Below are 17,278 nucleotides of genomic sequence, written 5' to 3' on the forward strand. Positions count from 1 at the left end.
CAGCCACAGAACTGTTACTCCGGCATCAACATTCCTCGATTGCTTCTCTCTGGAGTGGTATCTCTGTTAATACTAGGTATCATATATGGCTTGTATACCTTAAGATACCAGTTATCACTTAACATGCTGTGAAGCAATCAAAATAATACGTATATCAATGGGGACGGGCTTATGCCCCGAGGATTTCTGATCACAACCTCTGGCAGCCAGAGAATGTCCATTATCCTAATGAAGCGGGGTCTAGATACTAATTCGACAGGCTGTGTGTAGCTGCAGCAAATGTCCACTGTCGTTGTCATCTTCATACATTGATACATCCAGTTCAGACCACCTTTGGCCGAGTATGCCCGCGTCTCCTTTCTGGTAGACTCAGCTATGATATACACCATTGTGGTAAATCAACCCTACAATTCCCACGTCGCCTTCACCTCCTCAACCTCCTCCGTCACATCCTCCCAACTCAAAGCCGCCCATCTCTCCGGCCTCCTCAATGCGTCGACAAAATGCCTCATTGCCAGCACAAATTGCGCCGCCCACCTTGCCGCACTCACCCGTCCCACCCCCGTCGCCATTGGGGTAATCAGAATGGACTCAATCCGCTCCTCTTTCTTGCAGCCGCGATTCCACCCCTCAACCTGACCCAACAAACTCCACACACACTCGTACACGATCTCGCGGTCCCAACTGACCCGATCCGGGTACCGCATTGTGGGACAAATCGCCACCCAGCGACAGCCCCATTCATTTTCCCCGATTAGTTCATCCGGAAAGGGGACGAGGGTACATGTCCCTGGAGGCGCGAAACCCCTCCACCGCTCGTAGAGGACTTTCTGCACTGCCTCGGTGAGAGTGTCGTATTCGTGCTTTGGGGGCTGGCAGAAGGCGCGGGATATGGCGTCGTCAAAGGCGCCATCGAGTCGGCCGTAGGAGTTTGCTGGCGAGACGATGAGGTCGAACTTTGTGCTGGATGGGACTTGGCGGAGGGAGGTGTTGAGGATGGTGATGGTGGGTTTGGGGGTGGTGTTGGTTTCGGGCCAGTGTTGGGCTAGAGCATGGTGGAAGGCGTGGATGAAGCGCTCTTCCATGCAGAGGAGGTTGATGTGTGGGATGTTTGTGAGGGCCATTTTGTATTGTTCTTGTTTGGTGTTGAGTTGATAATCTGATATGGGATAAAGAGCAGATATATTCCGCAGGGAATGTGGCTTAGATTGCTGCCTGTCAGCCTCACCTTCTATTAGTGTGCATTAGGGGGCTGTGCAATTTGCTTCCGATATATCAAGCTGAGCCTAAGTCTGCCTTCCTGCCAAGTAGATGCTAGACCAAAGATCTTCTGAGCAGAGTCCCAAAGGAGTAATGATCATGTAATGAGATGGAGTGATTTGTGGCCTCTCCTCTGATTGGCCAGGAGATGCAATAAGCTTAAGTTTCGGAGTTGTGAATGACCGACGCCGAGGGCCAAGAAGTGGCACAACTTTGACTGACCATCTCCGGTGCATGTAACTGTAACTGTCACTGTCAGACATCTCAATCCTCGAGATGATACAATGGACCATGTCCGCCGGTATAACGTCGAGCGATCTTGTCTCCGCTGCCATCAACGCAAGGTCCGTTGCGACAAGGGTTCCCCCTGTGCCGCCTGTGTCCGGACGAAAGTTCCCTGCCAGTATCCAGGCCCTAACCGAGTCCAACGGCGTCCACCAAAAGCCACTTCGGCAGATGTAGTCTCTCGTGTAGATCAACTGGAGAGAGCCGTGACTGAACTGATCCGACGTCCATCCACCGTCAGTCCAATACACGACGATGAGACAAATGTGACACGAACCACTGCTCCTGACCGTCAGCCTCGGCAGGGTCTTCTGGTGCGAGACGGTCGGTATATCGACGAACATCTCCTATCTGGGTTTCTTGAGAAAGACAAGGAACTGCAAACAGCTATTGGCACGCCCCGATCTGCTGGAAAGAGCCCTGGACGACAGTCCCCTCTGAGGGTGGAGGGCCTCATTACCAACTCATTGCGCGAGCACATAGATTTCCAGGCCCTGCAGCCTAGTCGATGGCAAGCCATCCAGCTCTGGCAGACCTTTCTTGGCCGTGTCGATCCAGTGGTGAAGATTCTTCATATTCCGTCGACGCAGCCACGGGTCTTTGCGGCCATCAACCAGCCTGGGGATGCGTCTGCGGATACCCAGGCGCTCCTGTTCGCCATTTGCTTTGCAGCCACAACCGCTTTACACTCGGATGACCCGTTGCGGGAGAAAATCCGCTCGGATATTCGCCGGTATCAGCAGGGGTTCGAGCTTGCCCTCTATCGTGCTTCGTTCCTGGACGCACCAACTCTGATATCGCTGCAAGCAATGGCCATCTACCAGGTATGCATCCTACAGTCTCCTCTGAAGGGCGATGACTCATGAGTAGACATGTCTCCGGTATCACAACAGCGGCCGCTCCAACTGGACACTTCACGGCCTCACCACTCGCGCCGCCCAATCCATCGGCCTCCATCGCGACGGACGGCACTTTAATCTCTCGCCGCTGGAATGCGAACTTCGCCGCCGACTGTGGTGGCACATTGTGACGTGCGACCAACGCGCCGCGGAGGATCACGGACTCTCTATTATCGCGCACAATGAACCTTGCGACACGAACCTGCCGTCCAACCTCGACGACCAGGATCTCTCCGCAACGGCGACAGTCCCACCGGCACCTCAACCGCGCTGGACGGAGATGACTTTCCCACTGATTACAATCCAAATCAACCGCCATTTGCATGAGATCTCACGAAAGACATCGCAGGGTGTCTCGCCAGATCCGCTAGTTAGGGAACTCAAGGACTACATTCAGCGTAATTACCTGCAATACGGGGACGCCAATATTCCTATTCACCAGCACGGCCTCGTTCTCGCAGACGTCCTCACCACGAAAGTCGCAGTCTACGCGAGGCAAAAAGCACTACAGGTCCACAGCCAGGGCCAGAGTCAGTGCCCACAGCATGAAAGTTCAACAGCGCAGGAGACACTGGCGATGGCTTGCCATGGCCTCGAATGTGCAATGGAATTGCAAACGAACGACCTGCTCCGTGGCTTCCGCTGGCTTACCACCACATACACACAGTATCACCTTCTGTGTTATGTTCTGTGGCATCTGTGTGTGTATCCGGCTAGCGTGCATGTTGAGCGGGCGTGGCGCAACGTCGAAGCGACCTTTGAGGCGGTGGAAAGGGATCCCGCGTGGCCTGACCCCGGGCCCAAATGGGCGGTTATCTCTCAACTGAGAGCCAAGGCGTTGAGAGCGAGGGAGGGATTGACGAATAGGCAGGTCGATGTCCAAGAGAACGGACCAGAGCATGTCTTGGACTGGGGGAATTGGGATCTGGAGTTGTTCGGGTTTGGGGAGTGGACTGTTTGATCATGACGATATCTACATTTCTAAAGACACGAGACAAGAATCTGGATGTGCTAAAACTTGGCTTCCAGCACCCACCCCGTCTGAACCACCCTCGCTGCCACCACAAACCCCGTGCCAACCAGCAACATCACCCCCGAGAAGACCTTCATCCCGGTATACGAGTCCCATCACGCTGCAGGATTGCACCCCCGATCGGACTTATCGTCAGTCCACCACTAGACGCGAACAGAAACATCAACCCCGTCCGATACCCGATCTCCTCCAGCGGCGAAATACCTACCACCAGCGCCGGTGCAAGACTGACATACGCCCCGGTCGTAAACCCAAACACCACCGCAAAGACAATGATTGCCACATTCCCCGCGGCCGGAATCCACAAGCCCAGGACTACCACGCCACCCAGAAAGACCACACAGACAAAGATATTATACGCCCCGACCAGATCAGAACACACCCCGGCGGACAATCGCCCCAACAGACTCCCCGCGTTGAGTATCGCAACAAGATACTGCACCAGGGCAGCACTCGCCCCCGCATCCACCGCCTGCACAACAATATAATTGATGGGAATAAACACCCAAAACGTCAAACACATAAACCAGCACGCGAAGCACCATCTTCACCTCGCCAAACGGCCTCACCAACTCTCCTGACTCATCCGCTTACCCGTCCTCGTCCCACGCGCGCGGACTGTCAGATTCGCAATCCCCAGTAACCCCAGAATCACAAACGCGCCGATGTGCATAGTCCATGCATACCCGACGCTTCCCATTAACCGACTCACCATAATCGGGAAGACCACACCCCCGATACTCGACCCCGTCGAGACGATCCCGTACGCGGCGTCACGCCGACGGCTGAACCAGCCGGGGATACAACCCATCGCGGGCTAGAAGCTGGCCGCGACGCCGATAGCGCTGCAGACGCCTTGGGAGAGGAGGAGCTGGTAGTATTCTGTAGCCAACGAGGCCATCATCAGGCCGAAGACGTGGGGGAATGAGCCTATGAGGATGATGTATCGGGGGCCGAAGATATCATATAGTTTCCCGACGATGGGGCCCTTTCACTCGTATCAGTGCACTGTTCGGTCGTGATTTTGTGGGCATACATACCATGCTGAACATGAAGAAGACCGGTAGCGACAGAATTCAGGATACTGTGCTGGGAACGTACTCTGGTAGGAGAATGGTTTCATAGTAACGTTGGAATGTCCCGATGCCTGTCGTTCTGTTAGGATCTGCTGTAGGGGAGCGGAGGGGAGAGGAGCATACTGTTAATCCAGCCAAAACTACAGAAGAGGGTACACCATGCACCGAGCACTACCAGCCCTGCAGTGATGCCTCCATCGGGGGAGTATCGTCGTTATTCCACGCTGGTGGGTTTTCGATATCCTGATTACCTGTAGCATTCGCTTCATTAGACAATTTCATCGGAGTTATGGAAATCTGCGTCTCGTGTATTGTGCTAGAGCTTCTATGCGTTGCTCTGAAGCCTCCATCTTATCGTTTGATGTATATTTTACTTTTTGAAATTATTGTCTGGGAAGGATGTACAGCTATGGTGGAGGGCTATTGATATAGACCATCGCTCGGCGTGGTAATTGCTGAACAGCCGAACTGTCGGGCTTGGCCCTCATCCTTAGGGTTGGCAGGTGGATCGGTGTCGAGGAGTACCGGAGATGATTGGTTTGCAAAGGAATAAACTCATCTACTATTGTACGAGGATTTGTATATGAGCTGGTAGGATCATATAGTCTGAACGAAACCATGTTCTAATATCCATAATCGGTGCATATCGATGGGATTAACCTCATGTGTCTATCAACAAGGTTACGGTGAGTAATAAATGACATAAAGGAATCAGTAGCGCCCTGTGCCTGACTTGAGGCTTCGGCTGCTCTCTGGCCGGGATCGCCCTGTTCTTTGGCCTAAGGATTCTCGACTACCCGATGGAGACCATATTGAGACCAGTCAACGCAGAGGAACGAGCTAGGGTATAATTTGTACGGTAAATCTAGGCAACTATCGCCTGATTGGCTATAAATTGATCGACAAGTCACAAATCCACAAAAATAATCAGTGGCCGTCTCCACAACAATCACTTTTTACCCCGGGCTGCAGGCACCTCCGGTGCCTTGTTGCGTCGGTACGGGCTGAAACATCATGATCTGCGATTCGAAACGAGGTCCAACCATCCGGTCATCGTCTAATTTAGAGATTGCACTTTCTGGAGATTTCCTAGTTGTGCAACAGAAACACGGCAGTGCGTAGTTCTTTCTATCTTAGAGACTATAATTTCAAACCATTGCTGTCAGGTTTATTGTTAGTTTTCTAATCCAAAGCTTTCCTCGACGTGATCAAATCCAGAGTGTAAAGTTGATTATAATCGGTTCTGTCTTTCAGGGAGATCCAAGCAGAAATATGAGTAAATGATATGTTGCGGCGGTGGTAAATCAAATCTAATCTCTGATGGAAAGTCGCGAATAACCTTGAATGTTTCCTGAGGCCAATGCTACAAGGCTGGCCCTGCCGGAATTAGGCTACTGTGGCTAGCTCGTAATTGAGTACTGTATTCATGGGGACAAAAAGAAAAGGAGGCGTCATGAATCAGTTTTGGCCCTGGGCCAGAAGGGACTACCAACACAGAGAGGCAGACAGCCAGACTATTTGTACTAGTATCTCAGCATGTTGCTGAGTCCTTGGTCTGAACCCCTATCCTGCCCAACATGGTAATAAAGTTAGCGTCATTGCTTGGGCCTCGTATTAGCTTTCCGGGATCTAGTCTCAAGCCCCAAGTGGTTCAGCGGGATTACGCGGGATTACGCGGAATTCCGCAAGATCCCATGGAATATCAACTAGATTTTAGCTACCTACATTTGGCCCATTTTCGCCCATTTTCGCCCATTTGGGCCAACTGTGGAGTCTGTGGCCCACTTCTTGACAACATCCAACAACATTTCAACTACTTCTCGACTGTATGTTATAATGAAAAGGCGAAGACAAACCAAAATTCAATGACTACTGTAACAGGCCATTCTCCTACCAAAGGTATAAGCTATGGTAACTAGAACTCAGGCATACTAAAGCACATTACTTACTTAGAGATGCAGATGTGTGCTTTGTTCATATGGAGTAAAGACTTATGATTACCTAGCCTCTTCTTCTACAGCAAAATACCCTGCAGTTTTTCCATCCGAAATATGCTCCCCCGGGTGATCTCAGATCATTGTTTTCTAATATCTTAACTTTTAAAGAGCCTAAAGGATGATTCAGATGAATTACTGCTTAATATAGTGAGTAATTAAGAGTTCTTTTTAGAAGTGCTGTCAGAAACGTGGCTGATATTTTACTTTCTTATTTGTAGACTTCGTGGTGGGATGCTGTATACTTATCAATTGACCGAAAAACTCTTTTTAATCTTCTAGAGTTCCGGAAGTCGCCTTGGAAGTTAAGGTTAGTGTGCTTGTCTAAAATTCTATGGTGCAAGATCATTATTGCTACTTGGATTGTACCTTTGACCTGACAAAAATTCCAATACACCCCCCTTCGTGTGCCTGATTGTGGAATAAAAGTACATTTCCCCTTCCCCAGACACTAATGCAGCCCCCCTGAACAAATCTAAGACTGCTGCATCCAGATAGCCATTTTTTACGTTTTGTTTACTTACTTTACCTTTTCCTTCTTTACTCGCATACAGGGCCCTCAAGGTCAGAGACCAAGGCTGTCTCCAGAGCCACTAGGGAGTAGCATGATGACAAGGAAAAATGCGGTAAATTCTACGCCGAGTAATCCCAAGAAAAATATTACTGAGATGTACTTGAGGACGTTCACTGGTGCTGGTAATTGTTACTGTGCGATCGAACGCGCCCTAGACAGTCACCGGGCCTTCAGTCCTTCATACCAGGTGGATTTTAAAAGGCCATGAAAGCTGCAATGAGTCGCCATGGGACTTCTTAGCAACTTCTTCAGTCACTGTCTTCTCATACTCTCTTTCGACTTGCCATGTCTGATTTGCCCATTCCTCATTGGCTGGATGTCTCGACAGCCTCGTTCCTGTCTACGCCCGAAGACACGACAGACACGTTAGATCCTCATACTCTTCTTCCTGATGATCAGTTTGCGAACAATGCTCCATTATACGATAATGGCAGCAGTGGCAACACGTGCAATGAATCTAACGCCCTCTTTGTTGATCCCCTGCTCTATGAAGATTCTTCCCTCCCGTTTGAAATTGACATACATCCCCCCGTCCAATCCCAGACGCAACCAACCAATCAAATACCACCATTCCTTGTGACTAGCAGCATTGGCCCCCGGAACGTATCCCAGGGGTGTGGCTTTCGCTGGGAAAATCTGCAGTTGGAGTCGGCGCCTGGGATTATTACTCCCATCGATACTTATCTTCCTACGAAGCCCGCTGCTGCTGACCAATGCCCCGCCAGCAATCACACAAAGGCCACGGTGAAATCCAATGGGCCTACCCATCCTGCTCAGAGGACGAGAAAAAGGCATGTATTCATTCGCTCACAACTCTCCAATGGCAATCAATCGAAGCTGTAACTGATGCTTAACCAATGTAGGTCATACATCGGTGCAGATAGCCTTAAATGCGACCATCCAGATTGCAAAAGGAGACAGCCCTTCAAACGCCCGCAAGACCTTCGGCGTCATAAAAGAACTATTCACGATTCGCCTGGCTCCTTTGTCTGTCCCTACGATGGGTGTTATGAAAAAAAAAATCGAAAGGATAATCTTCAGGAGCATATTCGCCGACACCATCAAGAAGCAATGAGTGCTGCAGAGTGCTCTAGAAGGTCTTGACGAATGAATGACAGGTTGGTCCTATATGTGCGTTCATATGAGCGATGGTTGATGTTGGTCATGGGGGTCATGTTGTAGAAGGGCATGCGGTGACAGGGAAATAAATTAATACTAGACTGGGTGTTATCTCTTTCTTATCTGAGAGCTGTAGTAGCACACATAATAATAGAATAGGTTGTTACATCTTTAGTATTACTATATATGGAGGTTTGCTATTGCAGTGAGCCAGCAGATCACATACATGAACTAAGAGAAGATAACTTAAACTCATTATATACATCATTGATGTATATTTTGTGTCTTTACGTCAGGGTGCTTCCCCAGGACGCGGTTGCATGGTGCCCAGTCTGGATTGAAGTCTGCAAGATTTGATAGGATCCATTATTAGTACTCTGCAAGGTGATGCTCACCGCATCTCAGGTAGATTCTGTTTAACTAAAAGATTACTGAGTAAGTTATCACTGGTTATATACACTAAAGTACCCTTACAATGACTTTACAACATGATCATGGAGCCATAGTGATAATCTGTGCACAGCATTTTCTGCATTCAAATGTATAAACACTCTATCATGCGTGAGTCCTGAGTCTACTAATATATCTCATGGAACAGACTGAAATGCAGCCTTGCATGTCAGCCATGAATAGTTTTAAATGTTAGAGTCGTAGGCTTGCCAAACATGAAATTACTCCTATTGTTATTCAGCATTGTAGGTCATGTATCCCGTGAGATAAGAATACTCGGCTAGTACGAAGAAGACTATAGCTTCGGATCTCATCTAATAGCCTTATTTATAAAGCTCAAATTCCATTCCATTGGTTTCACAAATTTGAGGCATAATAAATCTACACCTAAAAGCATCTGAGCTGCACATTTAAACCATGCAGTCGTAACCTATTATAGTTTAAGGTCTAATAATCATTGGAACCAACTGTAAACATCGATGTTTCTAAACATTATTATCTCACCCTAATTCGGTAAATGCTCTACCTAATAAGGTGAATTTATGACTTCGAAGCGCGTCATCTTGATCTTAGATTACATCCGGCTGAATAAACTTGACCCACTAGATAAGAGCATCTCTTGTAAACGCCACATGTATTCATTTATCCTGGTTATATTGCGTTACCCGGTACTATGTGAGCAGTCATAGTCATGGTTTTACTTGGTAGTCAGCTGTTGTTTGCATTGACGTCATACACTTTCTGTCCTAATTATTCTCTGATACTTCTATAAAATATCTTACTGGAGACCAGCACCAAGCTACCTTGATGAAAACAGAATTAATTCTAATAGCCTGGTCTAGGCAGTTCGAAAACTCTTCTGTAGCCATGACCTGCGAAGCTTTATTGAAATTCCACAGACCTCCATAGAAAGGTCAAATGACTTGAATTTAGCGTGAACATTAAAGTCCATAGTAGGCCACGTAGGAGACTGGTAATCATCCTATCAAAGGCTCTGGGTATTACTAAATCCGTCTATACACGTCGCCTCAATTGTCTGGAGTAGGTGTTGTTGGGTCATTATTGTGTCACTTCTCTAGTAAAATCGTCAATCTCTCATCATCTTAAGGCTGGGCAAACCATTACCTGTGGTGAAAAGGGTATAAATATGTCGTTCCTCTCTTGTGGAAGCAGGCCATTCCTCCTCTCAGTGCAGTAACTCCCAGTTCTATTAATATCAAACCATATCTCTCTCCACTTCAGCTCTTATCAAAGTCGACATAATGAAGTTCTCCACTGTTCTTCTGGCCTCAGCAGCTATTCTATCCGGGGCAAGTGCTAGAGTCATTTGGGAAGACTATGACGCTGGTCAACACTGTCAGAGAGTGTGCTATAATCATAGACCCCACTGTTCTCATGGCTGGGTAAGAAGAGAAAACACCTTATATCTACTGTGAAAGAATAGAAATATTGCTAACACTTCACACGTGCAGTATCCTTATAAGTTTAGGGTAAGGCATTGCTTTTACTCACCTGTGAGTTTATCCCTGGGAAACTGCTGACATTGGTTATGAGCATTGCTGGACTTGCTGCAAGTCGGATGATCATCATCAAACTGATGATGATGATGATGATGGCCTGTTTAGATGGCTTAACGAGTGATGACTACTTGGGTCTGCTCTCGTCGACATGAAGATAGTATATTCTGATTTCTGCAGGGCATTAAGGATATTCTGGTTGTCTGGAATCGACTGTGGTAATTAGTTAAATTTACCGTTTAGTCGCACAAGGTAGTGATGAAATAAGGCCCTAGTATAATTTATTCAGGAGTAATGCAAAGCAACCTTTCATAGTCTCATAGGCATTTTAGAGCATACTCCCTTATATAGCCCTTTTATGGGTTGATATACATGCAGGCGGCCAATATAGAGATCCTTGATGTTTAACACCATGGTGGAAGGCAGCTGCAAGGGCGAACCAGACTCAGCGTACTCTTATTTGGGTGGATTAGATGGATTATACTCCTGCTAGACTATAAAGCGCGCAGTATGGCAACATACTATGAGAAAAGTAACAACCTGTTCTCATCTTGCATTCAGCAGACAGACTAGGGTTATTGAAGGCTGTTAAAATATTATACCGCTTCGACTATGGACATATGCTCACTGGACTAACAAGCACTGAGAACATCATTAAGACACATTTAGTATCTAGTAGTATTGGAATCTTATATAATCTTAGTGTATCTTAGTATATTAGCTATAAATGATCAGAATGTATGGGATGACTGGCAAAATGTAGTTGGCTAATAACCATCCTTAACAAAGCAGTATAAATCCTTCACCACAAGCCTCTACTCTTTATGCTTAGAATTAAGAATACTAGCCATCAATTGACAGCATCATGAATAAGGTATTAAAAAGGCCCAGATGCTGTTCTAGATCAGCTGTGCATATTGAACATAGCGTCTGTCATATCATTTACTGGGAATTTTTAACTTATAGCGGGGTTAAACTTGCCAAGGACCGGGACGAGCCCTAAGCGGGGAGATACTTGATCAGCCACTTATCCTGACGATCTGCCACATAATCCACAAGTCTATTTCCATCTGGAACTCTGAATAGTTATCAACCTCTTGCCAATCTGCACACCCAGTCTACCAGACATGACGCTGATCCGCGACCATCTGGCGTTCCTACCCGCCAGCTTCTTCAAAGCCGTCGACAACCGAGATGTCGACGCCATAGTCTCCCACTTTGCGCCGCATGCCACTTTCACCGTGCAAACCGACCATGTCACAGTCACTGGTGTCGACGAGATCCGCAACATGTTTTCTGCATTTATCCAGTCATCCCGAACGATGCGTCATGAGATCACCAACATCGTTGTCGACGAAGTCAATCGCAGGGTTTCCACCGAACAGACTTATGTTGGAGAGTTGATGGATGGTACACAGAATGACATGCGGAATTGCAACTTTTTTGATGTTGATGGTGATGGCAAGTTTACCAGGGTGATGGTTTGGATGGCGGGTGCCAGTCCCTTGAAGAGTCCTTCTGGGCAGGATGCAGCCTAATCGGGGTTATTGTACTCGGTATAAATTGACTGTATATATGTACTTTAATCCGGAGATGTACAATGGGCACAGCCATATACCCCGGGCTATTGACTACATGACGAAGTGTAACTGATATCAAGGTCCAAAGCAAGATAAGTATGACAGAAAGAATGGCCACAATCAGTGTTCCTGTCCGGAAAGTGTGGATTGACTCGCTGTTAGGCTGGAATGGTACGATGGCACGCGGAGAGCTTCCGAGATGAGGAAAATCACATTGGTCAAGATTCAAGCCTCTAGATCACGAATAAGCATCCGCCGATAACGCCATCCGCTAGAATACAAAGTGCACATTATTACTCCACATGAGCCAACGCTAAGCTCCGAATGGCCCAATCAGCATCCATACTCGGAGATACAAGCAGATATCTTGATAGCTAGAGATTTGCCCATGTCCATATTCACACAAGAGCAGGGTTAGTATGTGCATATCGCCGGTGCTGTGACTAATAGCGCTGCTTGCGGTAGATAGCTACTCGATCACGTCTTACGGGCTAAACCCAAGACGCAAGGGGCCCTTAAGTATTTCAACTCCAGCATGTCTCGCGTCACTTCTTTTCCTGTCGAAATACTACTACTCAGGTAGATACTGGCCAAGATGGGCAGATTGTCGGTTTTCAGTCGAAAACGAAGAGTCGCCGATGATACTGACGACACCTCGAGTATCCCCCCGGCCAGCAGCAATGAATCCATAACAGTCCCTGCAACGGCAACGCCTTTGAATGATGCGGAGAAAATCCAACCGGTCAGCGAAACAGCTGCCATTGAGCAAGAAACCGAACAAGATCCAGAGGTTGCAGCACTTCCCCTTGAGGTCCGCCAACTGGTCAGCCTCACAGACGATCCTACTCTGCCCACCATCACCTTTCGCTATTTCCTCCTCTCCGTCCTCTTTGTTGTCCCTGGGGCTTTCTTGTCGCAGATGAGCCACTACCGTACAACGCAAGCGCCGTACTCCGTATTCTTCGTGCAGATTGCCTGTCACTATGTCGGCCACTTTCTGGCACGGTGGCTCCCTGCCTGGACGATCCGCGTCCCACTGACGAAATGGGCATTCAGCCTCAATCCTGCGCCGTGGAGTATCAAGGAGCATGTGCTCGTCACCTTGACAGCAGCATCTGGAGCGTCCTACAATCTGGGCTACGCGCCCGTCTCTCTGGCTGAATTGTTCTATGGAGAAAGAGTGAACCCTGCCGTGGCGATCTTCTTCATGTTTGCGATTGTCTGGATTGGATATGCCTTTGCTGCAATTGCACGACAGATCTTACTGTACGATCCTGCTTTCATCTGGCCTCAGGCACTGATGCAAACCACCCTGTTCGAGACGTTCCGGAAGCAAGACACCTCTTCTCGTTTAGCCAAACGTCAGATGAAGATCTTTTTCTTTTCGCTCCTGGGAATGACCCTCTGGCAGTTCCTCCCCGAGTATGTCTTCCCGTTCACGTCGTCGCTTGCCTTTCTCTGCTGGGTTGCGCCTCGTAACCCCGTCGCCAACTTTATTGGATCCGGTCTGGGTGGGATGGGCTTCTTGAACCTCTCCTTGGACTGGTCTAACATCAACTGGAATGGCTCATCGATTCTGCTTACTCCCTGGTGGACGCAGGTAGTGTTGTTCTCGGCATTTGCGTTCAGCTGCTGGGTGCTTATCCCAGCGGCAAAATGGGGAAACCTGGGCTCATACAAGCACGGACTAATGTCAAATTCTCTCCTCACGGCCAATGGCACCAAATATCCCATCCTGGATCTGCTGACATCAGACTTTCGTCTGAACCAAACGGCCTACGAAGAAATCGGCCCCATGTACATGGGGCTCCAGAACGTCTGGGCGACATTCTTCGACTACGCCAAGGTTACGGCATCGGTGGCATGGATCGCCACATTTGGCTACTCCCAAGTCAAAAGAAACCTACTCAAGATGCTCAGGTCCCGGGATAAAGCATCCCAGACCAAAGGCGAGGGCATCAATCACCAGTACCACGACCGCCTCAACGTCCTCCAGCGGTCCTACAAGGAAGTCCCGCTCTGGTGGTACCTGGCGCTCTTCATGGCCGGCTTCATCATCCTCCTCGTCTCCATCGCCTGCGGCCACCTCTGGATCCCCATCTGGACCCTCTTCGTCGCACTCGGCAGCGCCGCCGCCCTCGTCCTCCCCTTCGCCTTCCTCTACGCCATCTCCAACTACCAGCTGGCCGTCGGCTCCTTCAACGAGCTCATCTACGGCTACATGGTGCACACCAAAGCCGGAGAAAGCCACCGGCATCCCTGCGGGCCCTCCACCTACGGCTCCATCGCCGGCGACGCCTGGTACCGCGCACAGTACATGCTCCAGGACCAGAAAATCGGACACTACATGCACATCCCCCCGCGCACCGTCTTCTTCTCGCAGGTCTTCGGCACCGTCCTCGGCATCCCGATGAACTATGCCGTTATGCGCTGGGTCCTGTCCACCAAGCGCGACGTTCTCACCGGCGCCAAGCCCGATCCACTCCACCAGTGGACCGGCCAGTCGCTGATCTCCTCGAATACCCTCGGCGTGCAGTACGCCGTCATCGGGCCAGCCGAGCTCTTCAAGGAAAGCGAGATGAGGCCGCTCCCCTGGTCGTTTCTGCTGGGTGCGCTGCTCCCGCCGGTGCTGTATGTGTTGCATCGACTCCTGCCGCGCTGGCGCATCGATCTCTGGAACGTGAGTATCTTCTTCTCTGGGCTGGCGGTGTTTTACGGGAATGTGAGTACGGGGTACACGTCTGCTATTATCGGGGGGTATGTGGTGATGTACTGGGCGTATCGGAAGCGGTTCGAGGTGTGGAAGCGGTACAGTTACATGATTGCGGCGGCGTTCGACGCCGGGTTTAACCTGAACATGTTGCTGATTTTCTTGTTCTTCGGGTCGGGGAGGCAGATTTCCATGCCGCATTGGTGGGGGAATAATCCGGATTCCGTGGAGAGGTGTTTTGCTTTGGACTAGTCGTGTTAGCCGTCAAACTTCTAGGCCGGAAGAAAGACTTCGCGTATACCTGTGTAGCAATTAACCGGATGGCCGTCAGGGATTTGGCATTGTCAATCCTCCGCTACCACATTCGTTTCATAACCAATAAAAATATCGAGGCCATCTAGACCCCGGCGGAGCGAACATCCTTGGCACCATCCCTGATATCACTAACATCATAGCCCCTATCTTATATTGTGCATGATGAGTCACTAACTCTACCCGTGCTGCATTCCGGGGAGTGGAAGAATCTCATTAGTTTAAGTATTAACCTGGGATTGAACCTTCCAACTGTATTTACCCTTTCTTGCCGTTATTGTCCTAAATCAACAGAGTGATTGGCCTAAAATGCCTGAACTCATCCTCGACAACAAAACCCGTCCACTGAAAGTCCCCGGTTTCGATAATACCCCCATTGATGTCAAGCTTCCACGGGATCAATTCGCAGCAGGAATACAAGACTGGCGAGGTACGATACTCACTGCAAAAGAGCTAGCCATGCTGGATTTGATCGATACAATCACCGACAGAGCGGACTGGCATTTGCGGATTTTCCAGCAGGAAGAAATCGCTCGCTGGCGGGAAGTTGCGCTGTCATCCTCGTCGCTAATCAACGACCTGACGTGGAGCTGGTGCTTGAAAGAGTTGCAAGATAAGGCAAGAGACTTTGAGAAGCGAGGGAACGTGCTAGTATTCAACACTGGGGGTGGTGTCTGTGAATCTGATACGGCGATCTCGCCGACAACACAGGCACAGCTACGAGACGCCGTGGATCTATCAACCAAGGATGTGGCAGAGAGGATACAACCCCACAACGCTCGGAAGTCACCGGTCTTAAATCTCGTTGACCCGTCTCTGTTTCCTCTTGTCTATGGGAGAACAAAGGTGTTGACCGCAGGACAACCCTGTGGAATGGACCAAGGTTTCTGGTCGTCACGCCTTCATGACGGCCAAATCGCACCAGAGCGACCGCCGTTTGCTCAAGAAGGGGCTTGGGAACACCTGAGATTGGACTGCATCTGGTCAACCAGATTTCAGTGGCTGCCTTGCGAAGTGGAATTCAATGGGCCGCCTGAGTCCACCGATGTTCGAATTACTTCTTACATCAACAATCTCCACCCCACAAACCGGAACCTATATTCAGCAATCGAGACAGTTCTTGCCAGCAGTATCAAGCAGTGGAATAAGATACTCATTCGAGAGAAGTGGAATGAACCGTCTGAATACAGGATCGGTCATTGCGAACCCTGCCCTCGCGAGCCGATTCGAATACGGACTTACGGGGTGGATTGGAAAGCGCGATTTCCTGAGTGGGCTAAAAAACTGCCCGAAGACTCCAAGGAGAACCAGCTACCTGCTGAGGAATATGAAAGGATGTGCGCTCAAGTGGAGGCATACCTTCAGGAACCCGAATCCAAGGATAAGGTACACTGGTTTCAGGTTCATACGCAAAGGATTCCGGAGGATTGGAAAACACGATGGGGGTTGCGTCGTACAGCCTTAACAAAATATGCACACATGTTCTTCTTTGAGCACTCTGATCCCGGCACTGCGTATTCATACGAGGACTGGAAAGCAGGAAGGACCGGCGAAGCAATTGTTGGCCCCGTGGACCAGGGGAATTGTGGTCCAGTATTTGAAACAGAACAATTCCTTCTCTCTAACCCGTGGCTGGAGCCCTACCGATGGGCCTATGAGCCAAAAGGTCCAAAGGACGATGATCATCAGTTTTACACGGTTGCTCTACAGGACGAGTTTCGAGAAAAGGGCCTTCAAGTTGTGGTCAAGGTGCACAGTATGGAGCTAGAGCCTGATATGCCATCGTTTTCTGGCGAGGACTGGCATACTGAAGGAAATGCAAATGAGCATATAGTTGCCAACGCTATTTACGCATTCCATTCTGACAATGTCTCCGAACCGCAAATTTCCTTTCGGCAGCGGCTCGCACACGCTGGCAATAGATATGTCTACGACAAAATAGGTGCTGGTGACGGCCCCGATGACGACGAAAGCGATTTCGAGGACGTGGAGTATAGTGACCCTGAGGACGCCTTAATATTTGAGCCAGATCCAGAAGAGAAGTATGCGTGCTGGGATGTCAAGTATATCGGAAGACTTTTCGGATTTGAAACAATTCAGCATGCACCGGCCTGGCAGGAGCTAGGGAAAGTGAGAATGCCCCCAGGTCGCTTGATTTCTTTCCCCAATGCCTTTCAGTACCGAATGGGTCTGTTAGAGCTTCAGGACAAGACTAAGCCGGGACACTGTCGGTTCCTTACTCTCAGTCTTGTCGATCCCACCTACCGCATTTGCTCGACACGGAATGTTCCCCCACAACAACCAGATTGGATCAATGGCTCTGGATCGCAGATAGATCTTAAGGAAGCCCTCGAGTTGAAAGAGGAATTGACGAAGATACATGTCCGCAAGGACGAGGCTACCTTTGAGCTTGCTAGAACCATTGTATTCACGGGATTTCAATGAATGTACAGGTTCAACTGTCATAAG

General features: G+C 49.2%; 7 protein-coding genes across 7 annotated transcripts, besides 2 other annotated features; 4 read left to right on the top strand and 3 right to left on the bottom strand.

The window, feature by feature from the left end:
* Positions 1 to 404: 404 nt before the first annotated feature.
* Positions 405 to 1,124, bottom strand: NFIA_049450 (uncharacterized protein; the record flags this gene model as incomplete). Its single annotated transcript, XM_001257501.1, has 1 exon — positions 405 to 1,124. One exon carries the CDS (start codon positions 1,122 to 1,124, stop codon positions 405 to 407), a length of 720 nt encoding a protein of 239 aa, XP_001257502.1.
* A 420-nt stretch (positions 1,125 to 1,544) lies between these two features.
* Positions 1,545 to 3,405, top strand: NFIA_049460 (Zn(II)2Cys6 transcription factor; the record flags this gene model as incomplete). Its single annotated transcript, XM_001257502.1, has 2 exons — positions 1,545 to 2,369; positions 2,416 to 3,405. The coding sequence occupies 2 exons, from the start codon at positions 1,545 to 1,547 to the stop codon at positions 3,403 to 3,405; spliced, it is 1,815 nt and encodes a 604-aa protein (XP_001257503.1).
* A 145-nt stretch (positions 3,406 to 3,550) lies between these two features.
* Positions 3,551 to 4,288, bottom strand: NFIA_049470 (uncharacterized protein; the record flags this gene model as incomplete). The annotated part of the gene is made up of 2 exons (XM_001257503.1): positions 3,551 to 3,949; positions 4,097 to 4,288. The coding sequence occupies 2 exons, from the start codon at positions 4,286 to 4,288 to the stop codon at positions 3,551 to 3,553; spliced, it is 591 nt and encodes a 196-aa protein (XP_001257504.1).
* Positions 4,289 to 4,294: 6 nt separating this feature from the next.
* NFIA_049480 (uncharacterized protein) lies at positions 4,295 to 4,529 on the bottom strand (the record flags this gene model as incomplete). The annotated part of the gene is made up of 2 exons (XM_001257504.1): positions 4,295 to 4,465; positions 4,518 to 4,529. The coding sequence occupies 2 exons, from the start codon at positions 4,527 to 4,529 to the stop codon at positions 4,295 to 4,297; spliced, it is 183 nt and encodes a 60-aa protein (XP_001257505.1).
* A 1,754-nt stretch (positions 4,530 to 6,283) lies between these two features.
* Positions 6,284 to 6,310: a microsatellite.
* A 3,975-nt stretch (positions 6,311 to 10,285) lies between these two features.
* Positions 10,286 to 10,305: a microsatellite.
* Positions 10,306 to 11,334: 1,029 nt separating this feature from the next.
* Positions 11,335 to 11,745, top strand: NFIA_049490 (nuclear transport factor 2 family protein; the record flags this gene model as incomplete). Its single annotated transcript, XM_001257505.1, has 1 exon — positions 11,335 to 11,745. The coding sequence occupies one exon, from the start codon at positions 11,335 to 11,337 to the stop codon at positions 11,743 to 11,745; it is 411 nt and encodes a 136-aa protein (XP_001257506.1).
* A 637-nt stretch (positions 11,746 to 12,382) lies between these two features.
* On the top strand, positions 12,383 to 14,749 carry NFIA_049500 (OPT family oligopeptide transporter; the record flags this gene model as incomplete). Its single annotated transcript, XM_001257506.1, has 1 exon — positions 12,383 to 14,749. One exon carries the CDS (start codon positions 12,383 to 12,385, stop codon positions 14,747 to 14,749), a length of 2,367 nt encoding a protein of 788 aa, XP_001257507.1.
* Positions 14,750 to 15,118: 369 nt separating this feature from the next.
* Positions 15,119 to 17,254, top strand: NFIA_049510 (DUF4246 domain-containing protein; the record flags this gene model as incomplete). The annotated part of the gene is made up of 1 exon (XM_001257507.1): positions 15,119 to 17,254. One exon carries the CDS (start codon positions 15,119 to 15,121, stop codon positions 17,252 to 17,254), a length of 2,136 nt encoding a protein of 711 aa, XP_001257508.1.
* Between the last annotated feature and the right edge of the window lie 24 nt (positions 17,255 to 17,278).

Source organism: Aspergillus fischeri, genomic scaffold, assembly GCF_000149645.3.
Source record: "Aspergillus fischeri NRRL 181 1099437636266 genomic scaffold, whole genome shotgun sequence".
In the NCBI taxonomy this organism is placed as follows: domain Eukaryota; kingdom Fungi; phylum Ascomycota; class Eurotiomycetes; order Eurotiales; family Aspergillaceae; genus Aspergillus; species Aspergillus fischeri.